We start from the raw sequence: 26,791 nt of genomic DNA on the forward strand, positions 1-26,791 counted from the left end.
ACATAAATCCAAAAACGCTATCCAAAAGATGTAATATAAGCAGAAATTTAAAATTAAGGGCACAATCTTAGAAATACTCTTCTGAATATTTCATCGTTGCCTAAGGTCTCTCTTAGCACTTTCTGGCCAAAACATCTCTCTCCTTCATTAAATTAAATTCTGAATTTGTTGTGGCCACAGCTGACCTGTCTTGGACCAGAGTACTTTAGTACTGCTTTGGAGGAGTAGACTGAGCCACAAGGAACCAGGTTTGAGGCCACGCTTTAACTGCTTCTTGGCCATCAGAGTTTGAGCACACGCTGTGCCCTTGTTCTTTTTGTGAACCAGTTTCCTCATTTATAAAACAAGGCTGACGATCCCCTGCTTGTCTTGGTTACTGCTGGGAGCTAATGAATGTCACTGTGTCGGAAAACTGCAATACATTCCCTAAGTAAATGTCTCATTTTAAAATATACCGCATAGATAAATTATAGAAAAGTGAATGGATAACATGCTTTAATTGCAGCCAGACTTTTTTTTTCTGATGTAAAAGCTTCCCATTTGGACTTAGCCCTATAGGACACAGGTGAGGTAGCAGTCATGTTATCAAAAATGACATTAAAATGCTCTGACTCATTGTGTTTGGCAAGGATATTTTGGGCATAGTTTGTTTTTAGCTCTCCCTTACTGCTCACCAGTGAGTACTGGCTTGTCTAGAACATACTGAGTTTAGTTTTTGTGTGTGTCAGGCTTTGGTTTTTGTTTATTTTTACAACTCAGGAGGGGGAGGAGCAGCAGTGGTTTCCTACCCATGAAAAATAGCCTCTTACATTTCCCTATAAGTGCCTCCGTCCTCACCAAAAAGTAGGTACCAAGCAGGAGCATTCAAGACAAGTATCAGAAGGCCATTTGGATTAGGGACAGCTAATACACAGAGCATCATATTCAGATTTCCAACTGAAATATATAGAAAAATATGTTATTACTTTATGCTGAATAATGCATTTGCAAAGCATTCTTTGGTTTGGGAACATTGCCCATTAACATTTCAGGAGGACCTTGGGCCACTGTGTGTTTCCAGGGATGTGTTTGTGATGGTAGCTGAGGGAGAGGAGATGCAGGGACCCCAAGTTCATTAACCTTTTCCTCAGGGAAGTTCATTTACCAGCTCTGGTCCACAAAGAAGGGAATGATTGTTTTCTGTGTTTCTGTTCTACTGCCTGGCTTTCTTGCTCTCAATTGAGAAATGTTGGCCTGGATTAAATTCAGCTTAGATAACCCAGATCTGGCATACATTTTTACTTTGCTTTGGTAGTGTTTATGACCTCATTTTTCTTCTTGGGGAGCATACAGTTATCCCTATTAATAAAGTGGATGTCTGAAAATTCACTAATAGAAAATATTAAGAGTGGGGGAAATTACTGATGAAACCAGCAACTCCTATGCCCGTTTTCCAGGTTCCTTTCTGCACCAGTGGGGCCTGATAAAGAGCCAGCAGGAACAGCCAAAAAGCAGAGAGCTATCCTTTATGCTAGATAGGTTTTAAGGAAATGTTAATTTATTTTAACTCCCAAAAGGGAACTGGTGATGGAAATGACATCTTGTAACAGACATATTCTATGAGGTGTTTTGATACCCAGCATGCCTTGAAAACAGAACCCCCTAATTCTTCAGGAGGTGTCTATGTGACACAGCGGGAAGAAGCTTCAGTTTTAAATTCAGTCTGTTACAGGCTTCCCAAAGCAGCATATCTCTGATTATAAAATGTAAATCTATAAGGAAATAAGGATTCTATATACAAAATCTCAGCTTACATACAACTTTACTTCTCAAATCATTTTTATGGCAAGAAAGCTATGTTTGACCACTTCTAAAAGGTTAACTACTGCACTTTCATCACTTTCTAAAAATCCTTGACTCAAATTACTTTAATCACAGACTTAGAAGTGTTTGAAGCTATGTTTTCTGAAACAGTCTAAAGACTCCTGAATCTTTTGCCATTTTTACAGGCTGCTGTAAATACGCTTGATGGCATCGGCTTCTTCTTTATCAAGGATGCCCTTCTCCACGTAAGCATCAGCTTGTTGGTTGATGAAGTCCCTCATCTTTGAAAGGTCATAATCTGGAAAATATCGTCAGAGTGTCATGAGCAGAGATAGGAAAGAGACATCCCCTTATAGTGATTGCCATGAACTAAGAAGCGTTTTATACAAAAACACAACTACTATTCCATCGCAGTCTTTCACATCAGAAGACATATTAGATGTTGGCATTTTTTCAGTCTTTACAGTTTAAAATCGTGTTTATGTATATTGTCTCATTTGTTGTCCATGATCACACCTGCAAGGTGTTCAGGTAGGGAGTATCACCATCATTTTAGCATGGGGAGAACAGGCCCATAGACCATGGCTTTGAAAACTTAATATTTATACCAATCACCTGGGGGCTCTTACAGATTTGTATCAGTAGGTCCGAGGCAGAGGTCCAGATCCTGCATTTTAAATACGCTCCCAGGAGATATTGCTGCTGCTGGTTTGGGAATCACACTTGGGGAGACAATATCCTAAAGCTTAAGTACCTTCAAGGTCACACAGGTAGTAAGAGTTACAAATAGAACCAGGTGTTTTCATTTTCTGTAATTGTTATACAGGTTAAGTTCCTGTTGATGTGACAACCCATTTTTTTTTTTCCAAATTAAGAATTACCATTGGGGCACCTGAGTGGCTCAGTCGGTTGAGGGTTCGACTTTGGCTCAGGCCATGATCTCACAGTTTGTGGGTTTGAGCCCCAAGAGCCTGCTTCAGATTCTGCGTCTCCCTCTCTCTCTGCCCTCCCCTGCTTGTGCTCTGTCTCTCTCTCTCTCTCAAAAATAAATACTAAAAAAAAAAAAAAAGAAAGAAAGAAAAAGAATGACAATAATTTTCACACTATCTGAATTATATGCATGGAGGAAAAATGCACAGAGCTTTTTTATTTTATAAAGAGAAACTGCTTTGTGGTTCTGTCCTAATTAAACAAAAAATCTGTGTAAACCATCAAACCACCCATCAAAAGCAAAGAGATCCTCAAGTAAGGAGGACACCTGTGGCATTTTTCTGAAAGCTTAAAACCCACATCCTTCCTTGATGCTCATTGTTTTAAAAAATGAAAAATAAACACAAAAATAAAATTTAAATAACCTGAATTCTATTAATCATAAATAACCAGAGTTAGTATTTTGTTATATATATAAGCAAAAAGAAAAAAAAGAAAAAATATATGTATGTATATTTTGCTTTTCAAATATACCTATCTCAACCCAGAATTAAGATCACGGTATAATATACAACCTTATTAACAATCTTCTTTCACTTTACACAGTAAGCATCAATATTTTCCCGAAACACCACTTAATGGCTATGTACAATGCATCCTATGGAGGGTACCAAAATTTATGGCACACATCCCTCAGGGCTGGACATGGGGGTCTTCCACATCACAGCGTACCTGGGGAGATTCCCCCCAGATTCTGAGTTGCCTGAAGCTGAGTTCCTTGAGGACAGTGCCATTCACCTTGGCTATAGCCGCCGCTAGAAGAGAGCCCTGCCTTCTGTCAGTTTGTAAAGGAAAAAAAAAAGGAAAGGAAAGGGGGTAACAGAAGCTCAGAGCACCCCATGAAAGGAAAACTATAAAGAACATCTCTATAAGTGCCAGGTGTTTATCATATCAAATGAGCTGAGGCTCAGATAAAGCCGGTTTCCTCTCAACCAAGAGAGGCATTTGCTCCCATTAGGGGTTCGCCTTGAAGATTAAAGACATAACTGCCAGCCGGGGCACTTTACAGCCATCATCTGATATGCTGCTCGCAAAACTCCATGAGGTAAGCATTAGTATCCCCATTTCAGAGATGAAGAAATGGGACAGAGGAGGGAAGTCACTTGCTTGGGTCATGGTAGAGTCAGGTTCTGAACCCAGGTCTGTCTGTCACTGCCCTGAACTACCCTGTGGCCTTGAAGTAATGAACGTGAAGCCACTAACAGGTGTAGAACAAATGTTCATTAAGTGCTTGGGTTTTGTTGTTGGCTTTTATTTTCCCTGTCAGGACAAAACAGAATCAAGCTGCACATATGATTTGTGTGCTGATTCCTCACAAGCTGATTCCAGTCTCATAGGGCACAAAGAGGCGCCTCTTAATTATCACCAGCTCAAATTAATACTGGCTTTTCTGAGTTGGCTGCAGGGTCAACGTCTTTAGTGGGACGAAAGACAGCTCAAGGGCAGATGTGAAGAGGTCTGGGTGATTCGAATGGACAAACAGGAAAGTATTTTGCTTTCTTTTGAAATGGAAAAACTGTATCGTTAAGACAGCTCTCACTGCGCCGCAGGAAAACTAGCTGGCTGTTAGATTACACAAGTCAGTAGTCACGTTGCTAATCTTAAAAATATGTTTTAAGGTTGTTAGGCTCAAAAGAAAAAAGGGCTGTGATTCATTTTTTTAAAAGTACAGACTTTTTTTTTTTTAAGGGTGCATAAAGTTTTATTATCCTTCTCAGCATCACATCACATGGACCTCCCTTTCCTGGCTCTGGGAAGGAGAGGCAGGTTACCCAGACCCCTGCCCAGCAAAGGGCATGAGCAGAGGTTAAGGAAGGTCAGAACTAATAGAGCTACTGGACTTCCTGCTCACACAGCTGCAGCCACTGTGTGACCCTAGGAACGAGATCCACCGGCTTTAAGAGATGACCTAGGTCAAGCAGAGCACATATGAAGGCAATGGAGGAAAAGCTGTCTGCTTCTGTCTTCAGGGGGGTATACTGCACATCACCCTCACTTCCTGAGGGCAGAAGGGAGCATCAAACTCAATACCGTCATTTTGAAATTTGCTCACAGAGCCTTGGAGATGCAAGCACCAGGGTTCCATGCTTGACTAGGTTGATCATTTCTGGAAGTTGAAGATTATATTGCAGGATGTTGCAGGTTATGACCGGGAGTGTGATTCATGTTAATCAGTGAAAGAAATAACATAAGTATTCAAAATTGTTGGACCATCAAATTAACATTGGTTTCAGAATGCATTTTGGTACTTTCTATATTACACTCATTCTAAGATAAACATTTTTTATTGTATATTTTAAAAAAATTTTTTATGTTTATTTTTGAGAGAGACAGAGCATGAGCAGGGAAGGGGCAGAGAGAGAGGGAGACACAGGATCTAAAGCAGCCTCCAGGCTCTGAGTTGTCAGCATAGAGCCTGAAGCAGGGCTCAAACTCATGAACTGTGAGATCATGACCTGAGCCAAAGTCAGACACTTAACCATCTGAGCCACCCAGGCGCCCCATTTTTTAAAAGTCTTTACAGTCACTGATGGCATGTTATAACTTTTCTTCCTTAGTGGTACATGAAACAATGGTTCATTTGTCAATCAGTGACAGATTTGATGTAATATGGTTCATGTGAATTTTAATGGAACTGATAGCCTGGAAATTCACATTATTTTGAGTCAAATAAACTATGTGTGAAAAGCTGATAATTATTTCCATTTCACTGAATTTAACAAGACCATAGGCTAAAGAGGAACTGAAAATACCTCTTTCTCCCATTGTGCTCTCTTATATCAGTGGTCCTCAAACTTAGCTACACAGTGGAATCATGGGGAGGGGGTTAAAAATACTGATGCCTGCATCCCTTTCTTTGAGTTTCTGCTGTAGTGGTCCCGAGATGTGACCTGGACGTCAGGACATGTAAGAGCTCTGCAGGTGATTTGAATGCACTTTCAAGTTGGAAAACACCCCTCGTCTCATTTTAAAAGCATCCTTTGGCAACTGCTCAGCCAGACACCTGGGAGTCATACTGGACTCATCTGTATCCATTGCTGTCAAGTTTCTCCCTTCTTTATTTCCTCTGCCTTGCCTTGGTTTAAGCCCCATAATTTCTGCTCCAGATCTTTGCCTTCAAGCTCTGCCCAATCCCCTGGGGTCCTATTTCTTCGATCTATAGCCACACTGCTGCCAGAGAGATTTCTCAGTTCTTAACCTAATTAAGTCCTAATTTAGGTTCCCCTGGCTAAAACTTACCTCCTTTGCAGGACACGCAAGCACCTTCCTGATCTGGCTGCTACCCACCTCCCACCTCTGGCTGCCGATCCTTCCCACAGATACCCAGTGTTCCTGGGAAACTGGGTGGCTTCAGTTCCCAGAACACATGACTCTCTTTCGTCCTTTTATGTCTTGGGCCCAGTGTTTCCTCTGCATCCACCTCTCGTCACTCAGCTTTCCAACAAAGGCTTTCCTGCAACCCTTTCTTTCAGTGCTATGCATCCTTGTAAGGAGATGTGCCCCCCACCTTTGTAGCACTGCACCTGTCTATGATAGCGCCGAGCAGGCTTTAGTGGTGCTGGGAGCAGGCTTTAGTGGTAGCTTTAGTGGTGCTGGGAGCTCCTTGGGGGTCAGGGAGGGCAAGGGGAGGCTGCATCTTACATTTGCATATCTCTGGTACTCAGAACAGAACAGTCTTGTTCTGTGTTTTAAGTGAGTGACTGCTTTTGTAATTGCAGGGTCCATCTAATATGTGGTCAAAAAATTCCCTTTTTAGAAAATACTCCAAGGGGGCCCTGGGTGTCTCAGTTGGCTGAGCGTCTGACTCTTGATCTCAGATCAGGTCATGATCTCACAGTTTGTGAGTTCGAGCCCCCTGTTGGGGTTGGAATTGCTTGGAATTGCTTGGATTTCTTTGGATTTCCAAGCAGGTTCCTTGTTGACAGTGTGGATCCTGCTTGGAATTCTCCCTTTTCCTCTCTCTCTTTCTCTCTCTGCCACTCATGCTGTTTCTCTCTCTCAAAATAAATAAACTTAAAAAACTTATGAAAATAAATACTCCAAGAAAAGGGCAAAATATTGATAATTATTGAAGGTGGTTGGTGGATACATGGGGATTCATTATACTATTCTCTCTACTTTTGTTTGATACATTTCATAATAAAATGTAAAAGAAAAGGCCTTTGCCCAAGAGGTGGCTTTGAAAAATATGAGAAATGGAGATTCTATTCCTGTATCCTGGAATGTTTTTGGACTCTGACAGGAGACTTTAGCCCAGTTTGACTGTGGGAAACTTTATTTAACAAGAACCCCTGACAAATGGGTGAGGTTGGCAGTTTGCAACCATACTAAGTCCTTACCTTCTTTATTTTCTTTTTTGTCGTGTTTCTTCAGCCACTCAATATTTTTTCTGATGGCTTCCAAATAGGCTTCTGTTTTCCCTGGAAAAGGGAAAAAAACTCATAGCAAGTACTCATAAAATATCACTGCATCTCTTTTTAAAGACCACACTCTTGTTCAGAACCATAAATGCTGGACTCATCAAGCACTTGTGAGGTGGTATCCGTGACAAAATAGTGTGCATATTTGGGTGGGGGATGTTGAGGAGAAAGGGTAGAGATGAGATTCCAGGACACAGGACCAGGCAGGCTAGTAAGTGTCAAGGAGCCATTATCCACACACACATAACTGCAGTCTCATGTCTTGGCAGAGAAGAGTTTTGATTCAGTTCACTGGATAGGTGAACAGTTCTTAGACTGCATCATTTCTGGTTAGGAATGTTCTTCCAGTTCTTCCAACTGGTTAGGAGTATTCTCAGGTCAAGAATTAAATCAGAGTGGCAGATCCTGAAAAGACTCCATCACCAAATAAGTCATGTTAAGGAAGTCCAAATCTGTGGCTTAGTGTAGGCTGCTATACAAGTCTTCTGCCCAATCTGGCAGGGAGCGTGTGACAACTCAGATGAAGAGATGACCTGGGCCTCATTTCAAGGTTTGGGTATGAACCTTAGAACTCATTCTAGTAAAACTCCCCTGGATATAAACATTCTCCCATGAGCCTCGAGTGTTGTGAGAGAAGTGCCTGCTCTGTGGTGCCCTTCACGTACATTGTTGTCTGCAAGTGGGCATTATCATCCACTGAGAGATGAGGAAACTAACACCCAGAGAGGCTAAGCGACTTGTCTGAGGCCACACAGGAAATAACAGAAGTAGAATTTGGACTCTAGTCTTCCCAAACTTCTGCTACCTGCACTATCTGAAAGCAAAGTCTATCTTCAGTCACAGACACTGATGTAGCCTTGTTCTGTCTCAAGGAAACCAGCCATCTCTGAAACCAGGTGAGGTCCCTAGTGCCCAGAGTGTCTGCACCAAGGGACCAGGTAGTCTGGAGAATTCTGGGTGGCCTAAGAAAGGAAGCCTTCGAAGTCCAGGGGCTCTGCAAGAATCAATGGTTGCCAAAGCTCTGTGTGGTAACCACCCATTCTGAGCCCCCTTTGAGCCCTGTTACCTCTAGTCTATTCCCCAGACTTTTTGGTTGAGTTACCTGTGTTCTTATGATGTGCCAAGCGCTGTGCTTTGTGCTCCAAAATGCAGTATCTCTTTTACTCTTCACAACAACCTTTTAAAGGCAGTCCCATTTCATCCCCATTTTACAGATGAAGAAACCGAGACATAGATAAATATGCTGAAGGTCATATGGCTAGTAAGTTGTAGAGCCAGGGTTGAACCTGGGTGCATTTGACTACAGTCCATGAACAATAACACTGCCTTAGGATTTGCTGATGTTCCAGTTTCCACTACTGCATTTACCTACCTAAGTGACCTCCTGAGCATCCTTCTTCCTGATCTTGTAAGCCTACTCTTGCCTCACCAGTGGGGCTCCATGTTATGTGGACCCCAAAGAAGCACAGAGAAGATCTTTTGCAAAAGGGTTAAGTGGACAAAAGAAGAGATCTACAATTTTCAGCCCCTGTTCACTTCAGTCAACTGTATAAAAAAAAGTCTTGATTTCAGTGCTTTGTTTTTAAGAATGTTAGAGCACGTGGAAGACCAAAGTCCTAGCTGATGTTATAACATTTTAGTACAGCGAATATAGGAATATTCATTGTCTGTTGCCTGTTTGTTGAGAAGGTCAATTGCATTTGGTAACATAAAAACACTGTTCTCTGTTTCAAATTAATTCAGTTAGAAAAGGCATTTTGAACAAAGAAATCTTAGTGTAGACTATTTCTAGAGAATGCAACTGAAGAGTTTAAATCAAAGTAGTGGGTCTCATAGGGCTTTAACAAATAGATAATTTGTCATTAGCATATTAAGTAATTAGGGCTTCTGAAACTTTTACGAATGTTTGAAAATAGTCTTGTTCTTTAATGTTAAGCATTCGTGCCACAATATTATTTATGATACATCATAATATTGGAAGCTTATTTGAGAAAAGGAAAGCCTGAGCTTAGTCTCTGTGTAAATATGGTGTTAAAAATTCTGAATTAGGAGAATGAAGGTTTGGGGGTTTGGCCATAGTGTAGCAGACATTGTTGCTTCCCCACCCCATGTTTTCCTTATTCCAGATATGCTATATATTCCTTATACCCCTATATGATATATCCTTATGTCCTTATACTCCTTATATGATATATTCCTTATATCTCAGGAACATTCCATACAGCCTCCCAGAGATCCTCAGTGGGAAGCCCCAGTTGCCCACAGCTGAAGCCCACTAGTGAAACCACTTTCTATGGGCTTCTCTCCTTTCCCTGTCTCATGTATCTATGCCCCCAGTGGTCATCTCCTGATTAAATTAGACCGCAACTCCTTCTCTCAGGGTCTGCTTCAGAAGGAACCCAGCCTAAGGCAGTTTGAAAAAGGGGACTCGGCATCATCTTGTTAGGTTGCCTTTTGCTCAGGAACTAATTTTCTATAAAAATATTAATTTTTAGAAAGTATGAAATGCACAAGAAGCAATTTTATCCACTATATTGATATTACCAACCCATAACAGAGAATGAGTTTACTGCAGCTTGAAGAAAACTATACTGCAATTCATTTAAAAACTAAACTACTATCTTGTAGATCATAACATATGATTATGACAGTTTCTGTAATTTAAAATAGAACCCCCCCATCACCCTCATCCCCCTTTCTGCTTTATTTTTATCCATAGCACTTATCATTTTCTACTGAATCATATAACCTACGTAAATTTATTTTTTGTCTTCCCCCTTAGAAATATTTCTTGTTTGCTGATATGCTCCCATGCCTAGAATAAAGCTGGACACAGAATAGTCTATCAATAAATATTTGTTGAATAAAGTACATGGGTAAATGGGCAAAGTCTTCTTATATAGAAACCAAATCATAATAAGAAGAAAATATATTAAAAAATTTTAAAGTATTTATTTATTTATTTATTTTGAGAGAGAGAGACAGAGACAGCACCAGTGGGGTAGGGGCAGAGAAAGAAGGGGAGAGAGAATCCCAAGCAGGCTCTGCACTGCCAGCACAGGGCCTGACTTGAACTCATGAAACTGCAAGAACATGACCTGAGCCAAAACCAAGAGTTGGATGCTTGACCAACTGAGCCACCCAGGTGCCCCGAAGATACAATTTTTTAAAGTATAAATGGCATAGATTTCTGTTTCCTTAACAAAAATGAATTGTTTATTTGAATTCTGAATTTAAGTGATAGTTATAGCAGAAACAGTTTAAAATATCTACAAATGTGCTAGACATACTCTATCTGTATGTTATTTAATCTTCACAGAGCTCTATGAAAGAAGAGTTATTAGTTCCAATTTTACTCATGAAGGAACTAAGGCTCAGGGAAATTAAGTGACATGCCCAGGGTGACACAGCTGAGTAACGGTCAGAGCCTGGTCTTGAACCAGAATGAATCTGGAGCCTCTACTGAGTGTAGCTGGGTGAGATTCACCTTTTAGACTAGAATGATTTAGTGCCTGTTGTTGTTACCAAACTGGGCAGAAAGGCAGTGGTTCTCAAACTTGGCTGCACAGGAGAATCATTTAGGGAATCATTAAAAAATCTTGATGCCGATCATGATCTCACAGTTCCTGGGATCAAGCCCTGCATTCGGTTCTGCACTGACAGCACGAATCCTGCTTGGGATTCTCTCTCTCTCTCCCTCTCTCTCTGCCCCTTCCCTGCTTATGCTCGCTCGCACGCTCTCTCTCTCTCTCTCTCTCTCTCTCTCTCAAAATTAATAAATAAACTTTTAAAAACATTAAAAAAATCCTGATGCCAAGGCTACTCCTCATATGAATCAAATTAGAATATCCTGAGGTAGGGACCAAGCATCATTTTTAAAAAATGGTCCTGAGGTGATTCCAATGTGGGGCAAAGTTTGGGAACCACTGCCATCAGTACTGAGATCTCCACAAGTTTACTGGAGCATTGGTAACAAGGTGAATAAAATCAGGTGTTCCTCTGCTCTTGGAGAGAAGCAGCTGGTTCCTATTTACATTTCCTCCTGTCAGGAGCTGTAAAGCAAACCTTTTATTTACACAGTGTGCAGTAAAAGCCCATGAGAGTCCACTTTGGAAAGCTGGGCTATTTTTTTCAAATATATTTCAGTTTCCTTTGGAAAAAATAGCTCATGGCTGAGGTAATATGGCACAAGCTTTAAAACATATGCTGAAGCAGATGGGAAGAGGGCCAGAATCAAGACGCAGCCCTCCTTTTCTGGCTGTTCTGGTTTTCAGCACTGCAAAGAAATACCCTTTTTTATACACGAATTTGTCCTTACTGTGATATGTTGACCTGATCTGCCCACCCCCAAAGCCCCATTAGAAAACAACAACAACAAAACATTGTAGAAATCAATAGAATTAACCTATTGAATTCTGGACATACTAAAGACAGTAGATCTTCTAAAGAGTGCTTATAAAAATTAAGTTTGATATGCTTAAAGTTCTGTAAAGATTACATGATTACAGTTTTGAACAGTATAAAACAAAGTAAGTGATAATGGGATCATGGATGCCAACATGGGCCTCAGAGCCATTCAGTGTAAGGATTTCTGTACATTGATGACATTTTACATGCCCCAAAGAAAATACTCAGACTGAGTACTGGATAGGAGTCAAGGGACAAGGGTTCAAGGCCTGGCTCTGACACTCTTTGGCTATGGATCATGGGTGAATCACTTCATCTTCTGAGCCTTGGTTTATTTATTTATAATTTAGGGGTGAATTCTAAAAAGAAGGTTCATGGTTTCTATATATGGGAAGAAACACTCCTTTGCTATCCTCAAAAAACCTGTGTTGATGGTAGGTCTCCTGTGCCTGGACTTAGCTCCTGGCATCCTTCCTGACTCACAGGGGAGAAGACTGTACTTACTATTTTTGGACATTGTTAGCAGAATGGCTTGGGGCTTGAATAAAAGGCACAAATTGTTTCCTCTTATGTTGCTTTAAAAATAACAGCATCCACATGAGTTAGCCATTTATTAATTAAATAGGCTACCTTTTCTGGTTTCTGTAAGGAAGATATGGGAATAATAGAATATTTAGGTGAAAGCTATCATAGAGATCACTTTTTTCACCTATTTCCATAATCTGGCCATAAACTTGACAAATGATAGCAATGGAATGACTTTTTGAGTATGTTAATACTTATCTTATCCTTTGGATGGTTTTTTAAAAAAGATTTTCAGTGACTCATAGAGCAGAAGTGAATGAGTAAACATCGAATTGGCAAATAGATCCATACTTAGATCATGGAATAAAGTTTTAAAGTACTTTTCTTTAGTCTCCAGAGAGCAACTTACTTGAAAAATTAGGTAATTTTATAAATATGGTTGAAATTAAAATAAATATGATTTCATTGGCATACCCCTAAATTTAGGAATAATTATGGAATCATTCAAATGACTGTACCAATTAGAAATCAGTATTTTAAGAGATTATTCTTTTTTTGTTTATTTATTTATTTTGAGAGAAAGAGAGAGAAAGAGAGAATGAGCACGAGCGTGGGGGAGAGGCAGAGAGAGAGAGAGACAGAGAGAGAGAGAATCCCAAGCATGGAGCCCAACTTGGGGCTCAATCTCACAAACTGTAAGATCATGACCCAAGCTGAAATCAAGATTCAGCCACTTAACTGAGCCACCCAGGCACCACAAAAGATTATTCTTTTTTTAAATGTCTATTTATTTTTAAGAAAGAGAGAGAGTGCGTGTGCAAGCCGGGGAGGGGTAGGGAGAGGGAGACACAGGATCTGAAGCAGGCTCTGCACTGAGAGCAGAAAGCCTGATGTGGGGCTCAATATTATGAACTGTGAGATCATGACCTGAGCTGAAGTTGGACATTCAACTTACTGAGACACCCAGGAGCTCCCCCTAAAAGATTATTCTTAATGTGAATCCCTGTAGAATACAGGACTTTCAATAGTCTAACTCAATTATATTCAAAGGTGGATGTGCCACTTTTCATTATTGGTAATTAAATTGGACTTTTTTTTACATTAAACCTAAAACAAGAGGCATGGAAACATTCTGTGTAAACTGAAGCCTGAGATAAACTGAGGGTATTACTATTCCCATGTCCACTATTATTCCTATTCCTCACAGGGTCCAGCATATGCTTGGCATGATTAATAAATATTTGCTGTGGTTCGATGGGGCCATCGCCCCACACTGCAAGACCAAAACAGATTCTTTACAGACTTTTCTGACAATGTGTTCTGCTTATAATTATTGTTTGAAGTGGTTTTATCTGGATCATTACCTCATCCCTTGCTCTGCCCTGTAATGTCTTCCAACTTTCTCTCTGTTCTGCATGCTCCTGACTCATCGATAAGGGAGATACATGTGCATGTATGTAGCTTGTGTTAGGCTTGCCTACATATGGATTAAGAACATTCTCAAATCATTTCAAAGCTTGCTTGAGTCCTCAGAGGTCAGCATTTGTTCTTATATTACTTCAATAGGTCTACTTCCTGAGCATGGTGCCAGGCATGCCATCAGAATACATGTGTATTTATAGCTGAATAAATGTCTCAGAAAACCCAGTAAGTCCTGCTTTTACCCACATGGAGGCCTTTATTTTTCTGCCCAGGGGCAATAGGTGTTGTCTCAGTGGTTCTATAACAGAAACAAAATATCTTTGAGAAAAGTGCCAGCAAAGCAATTGTCAATACAAAGGTATGAGTCATAACATGCCCTTTGGGGATTCAATTTGTTTTCAAGAAATGTTGGCCCTTGGTTTAAGCTAAGGTTGGTGTTTTCTAAATTGTACTGAAATCAGTTTTCCTTATCTCAGAGTAACAGGGGTCAGGGGTAGTATGAATAAATTCAATCTCCAAATAATGGATAGGGGACTAATTTTAGCCCCAATCCCTACCCTCTTCCTAATGTTTCAGGAGGGCCATGACAAACAGTAACACTAAATGGATGGAGTTTTACTCTTTTCTCTCCCCCTTAGTATCTGATGGAATTCCTAATGAGAAAAGAAATCTAACCTCATCATTAGCCTTTGAACACTCACATCCTAAATAGGAATAGGAGACTACCAAGAATCAACTCCTTCAGATTTCTTTTTTTACACAATGTTTTCCTAAAACAAGCAAAGATACCTGTCAGCATCCATTCCCAGGGATATTTGCATAGTGATAGAAGGTGTTGTCTTAAGCACTGAGCATGCCACCTCTGCCAGTCCAAGGACTTAGATGATGGCTTACTGTCTTCAGGAAATATAGTCATTACACATGGGTTACTCCTGGAGGAGATGACCTAGGCATACTGGTTTTCTGTGGGGCTGAACTGCAGTGCTCTGTGCAGCCCAGTTCCTGGCTTTCTTTCTCAGGCTACAGGACCACTCTTTCTTGGTTAGCTACCTATCAAAAGTTTACCACTCACCTTCCACCTCACATCCATTAGCACTGATGAGGATTTAGAGAAATTGGAACCCTTGCACACTCTTTGTGTGGGGGGGGAATGTAAAAAATGTACAGCTGCTATGGAAAACAGTATGGTGTGTCCTCAAAAAATTAAAAGTAGAATTAACATATGGTATAGCAATTCCACTTCAGGGAATATTCCCCCAAAACTGAGTGCAGGGTCTTGAGGAGATATTTGTACAGCCATACTGATGGCAGCCAAAAGGTGGAAGCAACCTAAGTATCCATAGACAAATGGGTAGATAAACAAAATGTGGTATGTATATACATACAATGGAATATTATGCAGCTCTAAAAAGGAAGGAAATTCTAACATATGCTACAACAGAGATGATCATTAAGGACATTATGTTAAGTGAAATAAGCTAGTCACACAAGCACACATACTATATAATTCCACTCATATGAAGTACCTACAATAGATTCACAGAGACAGAATGTAGAATGGTGGTTGCCAGGGGCTGAAGAGGGAGGGGAATCAGAAGTTTTATTTGACGTGTATAGAATTTCAGTTTTGCAGATGAGAAGAGTTCTGGAAATGGATGGTAGTGATAGTAACACAATAATATGAATGTACTTAATGCCACTAAATTATACACTTAAAAATGGTTAGTATGACCACTTTTGTTATGTGTATTTTGCTATAATTTTTTTAAAAGACATTTAAAAAAGTTTACCATTCATCCAAAGTAGACCTAGGGAAGTATCAAGGCAGTGTGACTGGTCTAAGAGTCAGTTAACATGGCATGTATATTACCAATTCCCCCTTCTTATGCCCATGACAAACATTATTAATTAATTATTCCCAAGTTCTTTCCTCCTGAGCCCAGAGGAAACATCATAACCTTTCTCAACACAGGCTACTACACCCAACAATTAGAATTGATACATCAGCTATGTTGATGTAGGAGAGAATTGTGACGGTCTATGAAATCTGCGCTAGAGAAAAAAAATACAATAATATAAAGCCTTGTTAGATAGGAAAAATCAACATGAACTTGATATATTAAGAAAAAATATATTTTTCCTCTGTCTCAAAAAAGTCCCAGTAACTGGAACAGAAGCAGTTCTCTGGGCCCACATTACTACTCATTTGAACCTATATAACTCAGGTTCAGATCTCTATATTTTCTATAAAAAGTAACTAAAAATCTTTGAAGAGGAATTTGTTTTAATCTTGGGATGAGAAAATTCAGTGGGTCTAGAATACCCTGTTGTTGCCAGAGAGCAAAGATACTTTAAAAATACTGGGCATAGTGCTAAAAGGATAAAGGAGGGACAGAGGAACTCCTACAGCCCAAGCGATACCAATTGGAGCATAAAATCACTACCACCACCATCATCATCATCATTGTCATCATCATCTTACATAAATGGAAAAGATTGACATTAAGTGTCAACAAAGGTAGTTGTGATACAAAGGGGAAGTTGTTGGTAATTTTTTGCTGTTGGTAAGTTACAAGGTATTAAATACATAGCTAGTTTTTTTTTAACTTAATATACAGATACTGTTAAACAGGATCTATTATCAAACATGAATGTGAACTTGTTTCTATCTATATGAGCAGCAAAGACTAGGAACCTGTAAATAGGCCAAGCAGTCCCTTCAAAATTAAGAGCTATACCATGAACATGACCAGCTTTTGTGGTCTCATAGCATCCAGAAAGGAATGAGCCAAGTCCATCAGTTCATTGCCACTAATGATTATACATAATAAATAATGAAAGGAGAGCCCAATGGTGTATCTTCAGATGATAAATTAGCTGAATGTCACACCTCCCCTGCCCTCGAGAGACAGTGCGGACCCACTCCCTCATTTTCTAGGGAATAAAAAACCTCTAGATGACCCTGCTAATGAGACACTGATAGGACAGACATATGTAACATTCCAATTATACCAAAGAGGTCAATATAACATAATGACATAAAAATAGGGTTAAGTCATCTGTTCACAACTTTGGGTATAGACAGTTTCAGAAGATAGATATATTTTCCATGGTATAACTAGCACACTTCATAGTAAAAGGGGCTTGAACCACTGGCCTATACAACCAGATCCTCATCCTGATCTGAAATCAAAGGGTTAACAACTTAGACCTTGCATCCTCATAAGGTCTTTTTCTTTTTCTTTCTTTCTCCGCCCTCTGTGCCCCTTCCCCTGCCCAGGATCTTTTACTTTAAGGGTGTAGTAAATTCTCTAAAATCCTGGGAAGAAGTAAATTTTGTATCACATAAACTTACTAAGGCAGAAAAAAATTGGACCTCAGGAATGTGTAAGAATAACAATAAAAACATAAGTTTTGTAATTATTGGGCTCATTTAATGTGTGCTTTTTGCTTTTAAAGACATTTAGGTTATTTAAGGAAATTTGATATATTGGATTTATGATTTTTAATCAGGTCCTTAAGAGTGTCACATTTCTATCATTGTAAATGATTAAGGAAATATGCTCTGTTAAATGTGTAAATTTTGATTACTTTCTTAAATAAGTAACATTTAGAGGAATGTTAATTATGTTTAAAGAAATATTGCTTAATAAGTTAATAAATCAGATTAGACACTAAACAATGCACAATGGTCATAAGCTTTCCTCTCCAAGCACAAAAGTCCATTGGACAGTTGAGCCCATCAGAAGATAAAACCAATTTGCCATTCTCAGAGACTCAAGGACATTAAAAAAGATTGCTATTCAGATGAAGATACCATGTGCTGAATCTCTTCTCTACAGATGGTGCTGATTTCGCAGATTTGGTGGGGTGTGCATTTTTGATCAGCCTGTGTGGTGAAATTTTTTGCTTCCCCCACTTTCATTGCTAACTTAGAGCTGTTAATTCCGTACCTTTTGGCTCATCCGTCTTTCCTCTCGGGTTATCAGCTTTTGTGGAATCTTTCAAGGCTCCATATTCCTTTTCCATCTTAGCTGCTTCTTCCTTAGTACTATCTGTTTCTTCATGACTCTTTTCTGATGGTGCTGTAATCAGATTGAGCACTGTTGTTAGAACCCTATTTCCTATCCATTAACCAATTTGTAATGTAGAAATAAATTTGTTGAAAGGGTACAGCGTAAGGTCGGATCATTTTTCAAGCTGAAAGCGATCTTAGTGATTGTCTAATCTAGTGATTGTCCAACTTTCTTCCCCCATTTCACAGACGAGGAAACTGAGGCCCAGAATGGGAGAGATATGCACCGAGTTAGCAAAAGAGCTGGGCCAAAGCGCCGACTTTCCAGATTTTGGTTTAGTGTTCTTTCCCTTCTGCTACTGTGTCATTAGAGCATAGATTATTTTCCTTACTATAATCAAGGTAGGCAATGAAGTGGCATATGTCAGTTCCCAAAGTAAGTTTGAGTCTTCATTTCGAAGTAAAATAACTTGGTTGTTGTTCAACCTCTCCATGATGTTGTATTTTTGAACAACATTCTATGACTGAGAGTAGCACCTAAGAATTTGGGGCTATCGCAGGACTTCTTTCCTTCTGCCTCTCTTCACATTCCCTTATCCCTGGTCACCCTAATGCAAAGAGGAGAGTTGGACCCTTGCTGTCAAGATGGGATAATCTTTGCTCACTTGACACTTAAAAATAACTAATTTCCATATCAATTATACTTCAAAAAAAAAAGTGAGGGGACAAGAGTTGAAAAAAACTATATTTCCTTCTGGCTATCTTCTATTGAATTTTAAAAAGTCATAAACCTTAAAGTAGCTAACCACTTGAAAACAATTGCAATGGGGGCGCCTGGGTGGCTTAGTCCGTTGAGCGTCCGACTTCGGCTCAGGTCAGGATCTCGCGGTCCGTGGGTTCGAGCCCCACGTCAGGCTCTGGGCTGACGGCTCGGAGCCTGAAGCCTGCTTCCGATTCTGTGTCTCCCTCTCTCTCTGCCCCTCCCCCGTTCATGCTCTGTCTCTCTCTGTCTCAAAAATAAATAAATGTTAAAAAAAAATTAAAAAAAAAAAAAGAAAACAATTGCAATGTATCCCTGTTGTAAATAAAATAGGAAACATCAAGCAGTCTAACAAAAAGCTTTGTTTTTTTTTTTTCAGTAAAAACATTATTACTATAGAAAAAAAAAGAAAAAAGAAATGAGTCAGTTACTCTCATTATGAAAACCTCCACTAGTGCTACGACCTCTCTGTATTAAAAAATTTTTTTTAATATTTTATTTATTTTTGAGCATCAGAGTGTGAGTGGGGGAGAGACCAAGAGAGAGAGGGGAACAGAAGATCTGAAACAGGCTCTGTGCTGACAGCAGCAAGCCTGATGCGGGGCTCAAACTCACAAACTGTGAGATCATGACCTGAGCTGATGTCAGACGCTCAACCGACTGAGCCACCCAGGCGCCCCTCTCTCTATTTTTTGATGCGTAATTTTTCTCCATAGTGGCAGTATAATTTTGTCACTTTCTTTTGTCATTAACATCATCACAGAAGGATGTTTCCAGGTTATTGAAAACTACTTGAAAACATCATTTTAAAAGGCTAAATAGTATTCCATCAAATATATGTACACAACTGCTGTGAAAGGGACACAAAATCGTGCTTAAGAACTTGTGATCCTTCCTCTTTTTGTTCCTCCCTTCCCCCCTCAAAGCAGGCTCCTTTGCACAGCTTGGTTCTGTGTTGTATTGGGTAGAAATGCAGAAGTGAAGAAACCAAGAGGGGGAATCACACAACATAGGGGCATAGACTATCTCAGAGGAGAGAAAAGACTTGGGAGGGAAAAGCCAGTGGAGTAGACAGGTTACCAGGGATAGTGGTCTGGAGAAAATGTGCTCTTGGGAGAGAAAAAAATACTGAAAGGAAAATTTCATGTATGTAGAAAATTTCATGATGTAGCCTCCTCCTTTTCCCATGAGCCACCTCCTAAGAATCTTCAGGAAAGACTTACATTTCTTTTCAATGCTTTTTGGGGTCAGATTTCTATGCTGAGACTAGCCACAAAATAGCCAAAGTTATAGCTACTTAATCCTATGGTAAGATTTCAGATTTTAAAACTTTTGAAATCTCTAATTATTTATCAATGTTTATTAAAGCCATTATTTACCACTCAAAGGGTTATTGTGCTCAAAGGTAGGAAAAATAGTTATATAAATCATACCTGGAAAAAGTTTGCTCTTATTGTCAGTAACATTTTTTTCTAGCTTGTTCTTGGTCTGAAGAGCAATAGTTTCATCCAAGTTTTCTGGAGTGAGGAAGAGAAAAAATATAATTTTATTTTCTGAAGGATGATATCAACTGTTTAATCCTTACCAGAAATATCACAACGTAATTCCACAATATTAACACTGCAATTAAGATACTTTGATATGGATTTTATTTCTAGGAATCTACTATTCCGTACTATTTGGGATCCTTAATTCAGCCTCCTATTCAGTTAATTGCAGAAGCCTCTTCCACATGTCTGTGGCCACTGCTAGAACATGTCCAGGGTTGAAGCCTTTAATGGACACCTGTGGTCTGGGCCTCCTCAACACTTTCTGTAACTATACCTTGGTTTTCCTTTAGAGAACGCAGACCATTCCCATTCTCGACATATTTGCCTCAAGTGGGGAGTAATAACCCAGGCCTGGTTCCTCAGGGTCTACACCCACCCTGGGCTGAGTGATTGGTTCAAAGAGGAGCATGTGATACAAGCCGGGCCAATGAGATTCAATGCTAGGACCACTGGGAGAAAGAAGCTCTTTTCCTGCCAGGATTGCTGTACTGTGAGGATGGAGATTACCAATCATCTTTTTTTTTCATAGGGGAGCAGCTTGTCTAGAATGAATCAACATATGGAAAGTCAGTGCTGGGAGATGGGGAGGGATAGATTCCTAACACTGTTGGTGGACTTTACAAACCCAAAGTCAGACTATCCCCATCCCTGGACTCCTCAGTTACTTGAGGCAATGAATTCCCTTCCCACTGCCATACTGGAAAGCACAGCTATAAGTAGTAGTGGAAATATCTACCTTGTACCTAAGCCTTGTGGCATTTCTAATCTATTTCCATAGGATAAATGACTTAAGTATGGAATTTCTGAGTTACAGGGTATTGGTATGAAGCAATGATTGATCTGAAACAATGTCTTTGATCTGCTGTTGAATTAAATAGGCCACAAAGTACTATGTATAACATGAGCCCATTTTTTTTTAAACAAGATAAAACAAAGAAAGAAATGACAAAGGTACATGGGTGCACATACACACACATACACACACAGAAAAACATCTGAACAGGTACACATAGACTGTCACCTGGGTGCTGGTATCATGAGTGACTTTTTTTTACTTCTTTTTTAACATAATTTTGCACTGACTGATTTTTTAAATGAATATGTTCTTTTATAATGAGAAAAAAACAGTAAAACTATCTTCATGTGGAAAAAAAAATTGAGTTCATAGAGAGTAATTTTGAATTATTTTGTCCTATGAGATTTTCTCTTCTGTTTAATCTTCCTCTTCTATCAGAGATCAGAGTAAGGGGCTGTGAGGTCACCTTCCCCAAAGGACATCAGAGATAAATGGTACTTATTGATTAACTAGACCAAGCAGGAAAACCAAAGGCTTTAAAAAACAAAACAAAACAAAACAACCTGCATGCACAAAGAACATTCAAGCTTATGCATAAAGCTCAAAGAATCAAAGGTCAGCAAACTTTTTCTCCAAAGGGCCAGATGGTAAATATTTCTGGCTTTGTGGGCCATATGGTCTCTGTTGCAACTATTCAGCTCTGCCATTGTAGCACAAAAGCAGCCATAGACAACACTGAAACAAAGGAATTGTGGCTGTGTGCCAATAAAACTTCATTTATGGACATTAAAGTGTGAATTTTATATAGTTTTCTCTTTTTTTAATTAAAAAAATACTGTATTTGTTTAATCTTTACACCCTATGTGGGGCTCGAACTCACAACCCCAAGATCAAGAGTCTCACACTCTACTGACTGAGCCAGCCAGGTGCCCCTTTATATAGTTTTCTAGTGTCACGAACTACTATTCTTTTTTTATATTTTTTTCAACCATTTAAAAACGTAAAAGTAATTCTTAACTGCTGTGCTATAGAAAAATAGGCAATGGGCCAGATTTGATCCATGGGCAGTAGTTTAACAGCCCCATTATAGTTCACAACATCCTTTATTTTACAAATGTAGAAACTGAGGCCCAGCTGGGTGAGTGCCTTGCCCCATGGGACAAAACTGGTCTGTGGCAGAACTGGACCAGGAGGCACAACTTCTGCAGCCTAATCCAGACCTCACTGGCTAAAATCAACTCTTTTAGTTCTGACTATCCAAAAACAATTGAAAAAAAAGAGGTCAAATTTTAATAAAATGGTCTCCATGGAGATATTAGAAAATGTTAATAAGACAAAATGAAATGTTTATACTCAAGCTGCTTCTATAAAGAATTGAAAACTCCTGGTTAATTTTATTTGTATGCATTATCAAGCTGGGCAATTCTGGTTACTCAGACAATTCAGACTGTTTTGGCATGAATGATAAAATTTGTGAAGTAGTTATTGCCAAATCCCTAATTGACTTTGGACAGTGAAAACTATCATAGTAAAAACAAAACAGATTGGACTCTCACCAAGGTAGGAAACACCTTCTTCTGGAGATATTGTGCCATACTTTACCATCATCTTCACAAAGTCAATCAAGGTTTTCATGATCGTAATCAGCGTTTCTTTCTCTTTCGCCTCTTTTTCTATATAAAAGGACAAAATAATTTTTAAAAAACTAGTGGAGTATAGCTTCCTCTTTCAGCGTCAATTTATGAAGTACAGCATCTGATTGAAATATTTCTCCCTACATTTATAGCTGAAACCACATATATTTAATTTATAAAAAGTGTAATAAGACTTGGGCATTGGGAGTTGGAATTGGGAATATAGGATAATGTATAGATGCACTGAACTTCTTCAGAAATGGGCAATTATAATTTTTCTAAAAAGATTTACTTTAATCTAAAATATTTTACTAATAGATGATAAAGAGTTTGCAACCTGAGGTAATATGAACTCAAAAAGAAAATTGTAAGATTGGTGACCCACCAATTTTTCTTTACTCAGGCTGTATGTTTTTGAGGGCAAGAATGGCCTGTTTTCATTAATCAAACTTAATATTTGAAAATAAAAACATACATGTATCTTTATTTTTTTAATGTGAGGTTGACTTTTTAATAGCAGTATATATTGCTTTCTAGACTTTATTTCATTTGAAAGAATGTATGCATGTACTAAAAATATTCCAACAGTATAGAAGTAAATAATAGTGAAAATAACATTTTCTTCCTATCCCCCAACTCCTACTCCCTGCAGGTAACCACTATTAACTGTTTCTTGGGAACTCTTCATATTTGACATACTGTTCTGCATCTTGATAGAAAACGGCTGATCATTCCATAGTTGTTCAGAATATATAACTATGTATATTTATTATATACATCTACATATATATATATATACATATATATGTATATATATATACATACATATATATAAATTCTAAAATTAAAAAAAATTTTCCATTTTTGAAGAAAGGTGCTAGAGGAGAGCCCATTTTCCCTATTCTTTGAGTGGCCATGAAGGATTTCTTCTAAATACTCCTAGCCTTTCCCTCCATCTTTTCATCCTTCCCACAGATAAAGTTGGTAGGCAATGGGCATTAGTCTACATTTCTTGACTGATAGGGATTTGGAATCTTTCTTTTTTTTTGTTCCCCTGGAACAGTAGAAGTCAGGGACTTGAGAAAAGTGCCTGTTCTATAAATCAAACTATCCTAAGGATTGGCTGTTCCAACAATTAGACTGAGGATAGGGAGTGAGCAAGCCCATTTTGGCTCTCACGCTATGCTGTGTTCTACAACCCTTACAACCCAGTCTTTACCAGTATCAGAAATATTTTGGATTTCGACCTGTTTTATTTTTTCTCCATTGGTTCAGACCTTGGGTGAGAGGGATGAGTACTATCAAGTACCTTAGTGTAAGTATTTAAATTAAAACCCTATAAATATAAAAGAAATAAAGTATGAGGTCAAGGAAACTGAAAGATAAAATAAAATAAATAAAACAAATAAAAAAATATTCCATACAGTGGACTTTTTCAAATATCATGAAATCCTCAAGGTTGGGAGAGAAGAAAGATGAGAAAGGAGATAGGGAAGAGATCCTGGGAAAGCACTAGTAAATAACTTCAGCCATCACATTATTTCCTCAAGGTCACATCTGTATAGGTGTTCGGTGTCATGCTGACACTGACAAGGAGTGACTCACCAAGATGACAAAAGTTCTGAGCTGGGCATTTGCCATCCAGTGGGGCAAGATGGCTCAAAATGGACCCTCAAGATATACAAGCCCTTCAGACACCAGCAGAGGGGCTGATGCCATCTGGCCAATGTCTGGAATTGAAGGACAAATGGGTGTTCTCCAGAAATGAAAGCACACTCTAAAGTCACTTCTTGGGGAAATATTTATTACAAATTTTCCTTCTGGGGCTGAATCTTTGAAAAGGAAGGGGAAAAAACCAGAAGGCAGTGCAGAACATCTGTCTGGACAATAACAACCATAGAAAATTTGCCCATTATTATCTTCCTTGAAGATTAATCAAAATTAGAGATGAAATGCAATCTTCAGTTAACTTATTTTGGTGTACAGGTAAGAGAAAGGAACAAGGCAAAATAAGGACTTAGTTTTTTAAAAAACATATCCGTTTCTAAGTGTGTTTTGGGCCCCTGTCTGCTGTGGTCCAATGCTTAGTTTACTTTAACTCATTTCAAGACTGAAGCTGAAAGTGTCTAAAAAGCAAAAATCTGAATTGTTTTTAAAAGGACAAATTATGGGGGCACCTGGGTGGCCCTGTTGGCTAAATGTCCGACTTCGGCTCAGGTCATGATCTCATGGCTTGTGGGTTCGGGCCCCGCATCGGGCTCTGGGCTGATAGCTCAGATCCTGGAGCCTGTTTCGATTCTGTGTCTCCCTCTCTCTGCCCTCCCCTGTTCACACTCTGTCTCTGTCTCTCTCAAAAATAAATAAACATAAAAAAATAATAAAATAAAATAAAATAAAATAAAATAAAATAAAGGATAAATTATGTTACACACACTGTTCCCACTAATAGAGGAAAATAAATGTAGCCTTTTTTTGTTTTTTAAAGATTTACAATAAGATTTGAGGCTGAGCAGGTCAGGCAGGGATGTTGACTTCTCTCCTCATCTGCACAGGGCTCACCTCAATGTCCCAAACATGTTCAGTGACTGTTTGCTGAACAAATAAATGAACCCTCTGTTAACAAGAAGATTAAATTATCCTGAAATTCCACCTTTCATGATTATCCTTTCCTAAATATTTCTATAACTAGCATACTTCTTTTGAAAAAAAATTGATGTGAACTCTTTTCCCTGGGGTTACAATAAATTTCATTGAAGATTGCATTTAGAAACTGAAAACAGGAAGAAAAAAACCCCACCCACACATTTTCTGGAATTATTGTTTCTATTCCACATGGTCAGAAAACAGTGTTTACCTGAATCAATACTTTTCAGTAGTGCATAGAAGTTTGGGAAATATTGGAGTTCCTCAAAGTTGTCTTCATTGTAGATTTTAGTTCTTCTTTCCAAGCCATTTGTCAAGGTTAAGGTATTAGATACTGTTTCATCATTTTGTCCATTAGTAAAACCATCTTGAATTGCTGCCATTGGAGTCTACATTGGGGGAAAAAATCAATAAAAAATAAACATTTTGTTAGAGCTAATTACATTCCAGCTTGATTCTTTCCTCTTTGGTGCCCTTGAATGTGATGTGAAATAACACCTCTTCCTTTGCAAGCTCCTGTAGGATCAAACCCTTTTCCAGGTATATGGGCATCTAGCCACATAGAAAGGTCACTGGGGCTGACAGACATATGCTGCACCTGAGGACCCTGGCTCCTGCTCCTGGAGAATAGACAGGGAATTTCTAGGTTCCCACTTGGCCAAGTTCTCTTCTATCAGTTCTCGTGAATGTCTTCCCATAAGACTGCCTTTTACCAAGCAGGAGAACTTCGAAGTTACAGAATGTGTGGTGCCAAGATACAGGAAATCATGTGAGAACATCTAACACCAACAGAGCAGTCACACCTTGGGGACTTATCCGTGAAATGTTAAGAGCTATCTGGAAGGGTACACAGGACACTTCTCTCCCAGACCTGATCCATTTCCAGTGTTCTGCATCTTAGTTAATGATCCATTGTCCATTCAGCGGACTAAACAGAAATTTAAGAGTCTTCCTTGTCACTCCCTCTTCATTTCCTCCATATAATTCATCAGTAGTCTTGTTGGCTCTACTTTCAAGATTTATCCCAAATTTGTACATTTCTCTCTTTCTCCATTACCTGGCTGTAGTCCAAGCTGCTTTCATCTCTGACTTTCTAACCATGTAACATCAACCACTTCCAATCTATTCACTGTATTTTCCATATTATAGCCAGAGTTATCTTTTAAAAAGTATGGTCACATAACTCCTTTGCTTAAAATCCTGCAGTGTTTTCCCATTGGTCCTACAATGAAGATCAGAATCCATGGCCCTGCCTGGTCTGGCCTGGGTCCACCTCCCCTGGCTTATCTCTCACTGCTCTCTGTGTGCAGCCACCCTGCCCTTGTTGCAATACTTAGATACTCCACACATTCTTCTCTACACACGGCCTCTCATGGTCACAGCCTCCAGTTTTTGGCTCAAGTCACTTCCTCAGGGAAGCCTTCTCTGAGCCTAAGTCCAGAATAGGCTCCCTTTTTATGAAGTCTCATAGAACCATGTTTCTTTCCTCATAGAACTTGAGGCAGTTGCAGTGAAGATATGTGAGTATTTGAAGACCATCTACTTCTTCCATTAGACCTTAAGCTTCGTGAAAGCAAGGATTCTATCTTTTGAAATAAGCATTGTATCTCCAGTGCTTTGTTCATAATTGATACCTCAATAAATATTTATTGAATGAATTAATATTTCATTTGCATCGATGCATTTAAATAACATGAGCAAACAGGTCAAGCATATGAATGTTTTAGAGATGGGTGAAAAAGGAGTACAAAATGGGAATGAAGGAAAATACAGTAGCTGTGTCACTTTCAGTTCAGATGGTAAGCTTGAGTGAATGTCATGAGCC

General features: G+C 39.0%; 1 protein-coding gene across 1 annotated transcript in view; it reads right to left on the reverse strand.

Moving 5' to 3' along the window:
* Positions 1 to 1,515: 1,515 nt before the first annotated feature.
* The window catches only part of SCG3 (secretogranin III), a 34,153-nt gene continuing 8,877 nt past the window's right edge, over positions 1,516 to 26,791 (reverse strand). Inside the window, exons 7-12 of the mRNA XM_043555424.1 lie at positions 25,178 to 25,355; positions 22,246 to 22,362; positions 19,777 to 19,860; positions 17,522 to 17,653; positions 7,134 to 7,214; positions 1,516 to 2,101 (exon numbers count right to left, since the gene is read on the reverse strand). Coding sequence (XP_043411359.1) covers positions 1,983 to 2,101; positions 7,134 to 7,214; positions 17,522 to 17,653; positions 19,777 to 19,860; positions 22,246 to 22,362; positions 25,178 to 25,355 — 711 coding nt within the window. The 3' untranslated portion in view covers positions 1,516 to 1,982. The remainder of the gene's footprint in view (positions 2,102 to 7,133; positions 7,215 to 17,521; positions 17,654 to 19,776; positions 19,861 to 22,245; positions 22,363 to 25,177; positions 25,356 to 26,791) is intronic.

The sequence above is a fragment of the Prionailurus bengalensis genome, chromosome B3, assembly GCF_016509475.1.
Source record: "Prionailurus bengalensis isolate Pbe53 chromosome B3, Fcat_Pben_1.1_paternal_pri, whole genome shotgun sequence".
NCBI classification, from domain to species: Eukaryota; Metazoa; Chordata; class Mammalia; order Carnivora; family Felidae; genus Prionailurus; species Prionailurus bengalensis.